The sequence below is a fragment of the Branchiostoma belcheri genome, unplaced genomic scaffold (assembly GCF_001625305.1).
Source record: "Branchiostoma belcheri isolate BF01 breed outbred unplaced genomic scaffold, Haploidv18h27 scaffold140, whole genome shotgun sequence".
Lineage (NCBI taxonomy): Eukaryota > Metazoa > Chordata > Leptocardii > Amphioxiformes > Branchiostomatidae > Branchiostoma > Branchiostoma belcheri.
The window spans coordinates 514,711-519,249 of record NW_017802825.1 but is presented as its reverse complement, the minus strand read 5'-3'; the positions used below and the strand labels follow the sequence as shown (position 1 = coordinate 519,249).

The 4,539-nt window shown below is 41.5% G+C and overlaps 1 protein-coding gene across 1 annotated transcript in view; it reads right to left on the bottom strand.

The window, feature by feature from the left end:
* The window catches only part of LOC109464783 (ficolin-2-like), a 6,391-nt gene extending 2,261 nt beyond the window's left edge, over positions 1 to 4,130 (bottom strand). Inside the window, exon 1 of the mRNA XM_019761856.1 lies at positions 3,801 to 4,130. Within this exon, the coding sequence (XP_019617415.1) occupies positions 3,801 to 4,011 (211 nt within the window). The 5' untranslated portion in view covers positions 4,012 to 4,130. The remainder of the gene's footprint in view (positions 1 to 3,800) is intronic.
* Positions 4,131 to 4,539: the final 409 nt, after the last annotated feature.

Below are 4,539 nucleotides of genomic sequence, written 5' to 3'. Positions count from 1 at the left end.
GATACGAACATACACCCCAGTTTATTTTTGCTCTCAATTCGATTCTGCACACCCTCGACTCTTAAGCGTCCGTGTATTTCATGAAATAATTCTCAAGCCAAAACACTGTGTTTACAAATGAGGGATGTCCCTCCACTCACGGCCTCTAGCTACGAGAACTATAGAATTTCAATTTCTTTAATAAACCTTTCAAATGTTAGTAAATTTTAGGAGCAAAAAGAATTTTCGATGGAAAATGATCCTAAACATTGGCGGGTTTCAAGTGCAATTAAACCCATCACCCATAATTTACCCACCAAAATGACTTATGTTGTCGGAAAGAGGAAACCCTTATGTGTTATTAAGAAAAGTATAAAGAAAATCCTTAACACTGAGATTATTACAATAGCCCGTTGCGCAAGGCATAGCGACAGCACACCCAAAACACTTAAAAGGCCGCACTTAAGGCGGAAGGACACCCGGAAGTAAGCCTCGGGCCCGAAATCAATTTTCACCCAAAACACGCCACTTCTTATACTTTCCAGCCATGTCAGCAGTTAACAGAATTTTACAGGAGATTATGAGAAATGTGAACTTAAACAGGAACCATCGAAACCACTTCTTCACTTTTTTTTTTAAAGCGCACTACCTTGGAACCCCGTCGCAGAAGAATTGGCACGGCGGTCTGTCACTACGGCATTCTTTCCCATTGCTGGGGGCGTTCGATAAAGTATCGGGTTACAAGATGCAATTTTGGGCTAACCGTAAAACATTTGAAAATAAACAAACTAGTATCGAAGGGAAATTTCGTTGAAATAAAATAAAATTATCGTTTTTACATACATTTAATGGTGATTTTTTGCGCTAAAAGGATGATTTTTCCGGATTTCGTTAAAAAAAGTCGATAATTTATGGAATTTCGGTGCGCCATATTTTAGCCAATCACCGAGCAAACCTGGCTACACATATTACGCAAGGTCACTGATTACCTTCGCCAAGAATTGACGAAGGTTATGTTTTCCTGGCCGTGTGTCTGTGTGTCTGTGTGTCTGTCTGTCAACAGTATAACTCGAGAAAGCTTGGATGGATTATCTTGATATTTTGTAGGTGGGTAGGTCTTGATGAGACCTGGAAATGATCAGATTTTGGACCCCCTAGCGGCTTGTTATGGTACTACAGCTGAACTTCCGGTTTTAATATCTCATGATCTAGACATGCTGGGGTGACGAAATTTGGATGGTAGGTAGCTCTCATGCTGGGGAAGAAGTGACATGAGTTTGGGTCTCCTAGCGGCTTGCTCAGGAACTGCAGGGCTATCTGTTTGAAAATATTCCAAAGAGGATAACTCAAGAACCGGTGACGTGGACGGATCGTCGTGATTTTTGGTATGTAGGTAGCTCAAGCGACGCTTGACATAATTATGCGACAATTATGCAAATCTGGATCTAATTTGCATAATCAATGGGGAAATTCTATAAATCAGCTGCATTACATTATAGGACTACTCACGCTTGTGACATATGTAATTGAGAACGAGAGAAACACAGGCGGATGTTGATTATGTAAATTAACACCTAATTTGCAAGATTAATGAGAAAATGTTATAATTCCATAAGGTTCCGGGTCGGAGTTTAATTCTGACCAGGGTTCCAAATAGTGCGCAGTAAATCGCCGGATCTGCTAGGTTGTCACGCTAGGTTTGGCTCCCCATAGCTCGGCGATCGCTGTAGATTTTCAACTAGGTTTTGAATTGATCAAAAAGCCTTGGGATTGTAGTGTTTTTCGGCGCGGTGAAGTTTGACGGCCAGCGAAGCGTTTTTGGTATTAGTCCGCGAGCAAGGGTGATGCGGTTTGTCGCCTGATGACCCAAATAGCTGCGTTCTATCTGGAATTTCTAGGGGTTCGCGTCACCGGATTTTGCGAAAAACTTATCGCAACAACCTATATTTTTTTTCTGTTTTTCAGAAACAGAAAGTAGTAAGCTATTTCAGCATATAATCCGTTAGCCTGGGAAAATTCGTTTTTTCCAAGCAGGTCCGTTGAAAAAACTGCAAAATAAATACATTTTTCGTATCCAAAATTTACGTTTAACTACAGTTTCTACCCAAATTATAGAGTCGACGGACAATAACCAAAATTGTATCGGAAGCCGGCTGGAAACCTCCGTTGACTGATGTAATGAGATTTCCCGGCGTACTTTTTTGGCGGAGTTATAGCCCTTCGGTCTGAGGGTGTCCGCCGGATCCAAAATCGTGAAAAAAACTCCGGTCCGAGACCATAATGCTAACTGCCTGGAATTTGATACTTGGGGTATTTGAAAGGTAAGTGAAGGTGAACATCATTAAACATAACTTATTCAAATAAGGACCTCATTTGCATAGTTTATGGAGAAATGATAGAATGGCTTTCTTTGTTAAGATAAGGCTGTCTTTTGATGGAGAATATGATCAACTATATAATACAATATCATAATACAATATCATAATATAAATATAATACAAATGAGGATCCTATTTCCATAATCAGAAGGAATCATCTTTGTCAGTCATAAAGATTAACATCATTTGGCGAAGGTATGAGATCGTGGGACTCTAGTTTTTATATTTTTGGACGACCAGGAATAAGATGAAAAATCGTGCTTTGGGGATTTTGTAATTTCTAACTTAAAGTATAGTTTTTGTCGACAAATAGGTGAATTTTTTTGTGCTTTTTTCGCACTTAATAACCCATAATTCAAAATCAAGAGCATTTTTCAAAAATCCCTAAAGCACGATTTTCGGGACAACCGTGGCAGTCATTTTGAGCCGTAAATGGGGCATGTTTGACTCTCCATGCTTCCAGGTTTGAACGAGTTTTGCAGACATGTCATATCTCCCAAAAGTGTGCACCGTGAACTATTCATAAAGGCGTAAAGAATCATTACAGTATTCAAGGTTACCCAAGGATACGACAGTAGCTTCGCTACATGTTACATGTCCACATAAAAATGATAGCGGACATGTACTGTCCTGGAAACTGTTTGTATCTATGGAAAAGTGTTGTTTTTTATCTGTTGCGAGGCACTCAGGCAGAAGGGCTTGTTTTGCCACTTTATTGCAAATGACCGCAGGTGACCCAGAAATGGAACGCGGGTTCTATTCGAATTGCCCAGATCGAACACGATCGAACACAGTTCGGATTCTATGAAATGTGGGAACTTTGCAGCCCAGATTTTACCACCGTTTGTCGTGGGCACCGTTCAACGCATTCCGACCTCAGTCTGAACACAATGTGACTTGACATTGCGTTACATATTGGTTCCGGCCATGGATTACGGGGTGATATTTCTTCATCTTTATGCAATACATGTACCACATTTACGTAGCAGCAACTTAAAGAGTAATAATGACCGAATAATGTGGCCATTGTAGGACGAACTTCACCGCCTCTGACAGGACCGCGTAAGCATTCGGCCGAGGTACACTGGGAGGGGGGCACCAGCAAGCAGGCCGTTGACCTCTAACATTGATAACACGCTACCTACCTACCAAAAATGATTGTAGCTTGATCGTGCCGGGACAATGTTTAGAAGAAACGTGTATTACGTGGACCAGATGTGATTAGTGTGATTTACCCAAATTGCGGCTCCAAGTTTTTCGTCTGCACAGGGCAAAATACGTTTGTGTTTTCAGTGAAGTAATTTGGTAACCCGTCCGTGGTATGCACCTGTTACCCAAAAAAACCTGTAAATGTTTTTATTGCCTCTTGTCGCCCTATGAACATATGGTAAGGAAGAATATAGTCTGGAAAGATTTTTTCATGACATGTGGTAGTAAACGTACCTTCAGACTCACACGTCCTTGTCTTGGAAAGTTGCTCCACTGCGGTTTTGAGTTGTTCCAGCTCTGCTCGAAGTGCTTCGTCATTGCCACAATTCACTACCGGACTGCACACAAATTTCTCTTCTGGTGGTTGTCTACAGGTGGACTGGGCTGAGCTTAGAAACACAAACGTGACAAGAAACGTTAGAAGACTGAGAAAAGGCGACGCCATGGCGTGAAAATGGTGAAGAAGTCACTGCAAACTGTAGATATGCCGACAAGGAAGTCTTCCGCTCAGAAGTTGCAGCGTCTTTCTAAACCGTCCCATTGTATTTTCTCATTGAACCGTGCGGCTGACGTCACCTTCCAAAAATGTTTTCTGTTTAACGTTTGGCTTTTGTTGTCAGTGGCACCTGGCACCTGGCGCTTAGGCTGCATATCTCACGTACCAGACGAACACAAATTTAAATTCTTGACGGACTGGGAACCCTTCTTCGATTGGTCAAACCAATAGCTGTTTGCTATCATTGGTTGAAGTGCTAATTGATACTGGCAGTTAAGATAGGACAATTGATTGGTTCTTGAAACCCAATGGATAAACAATACTCCAAGTGTGTCTGGCTGCAAATATGAAAAGTCAAATGCTATATTTAGACTGTGACTAGTAGGTAGAAGTAGTGGGGGAATAACCCAACTGCGTCCAGTATCAAGAGCTGCTTCAGTCGTGCAAAGACCTGGGATGGAGAGCCATGTGATTCCC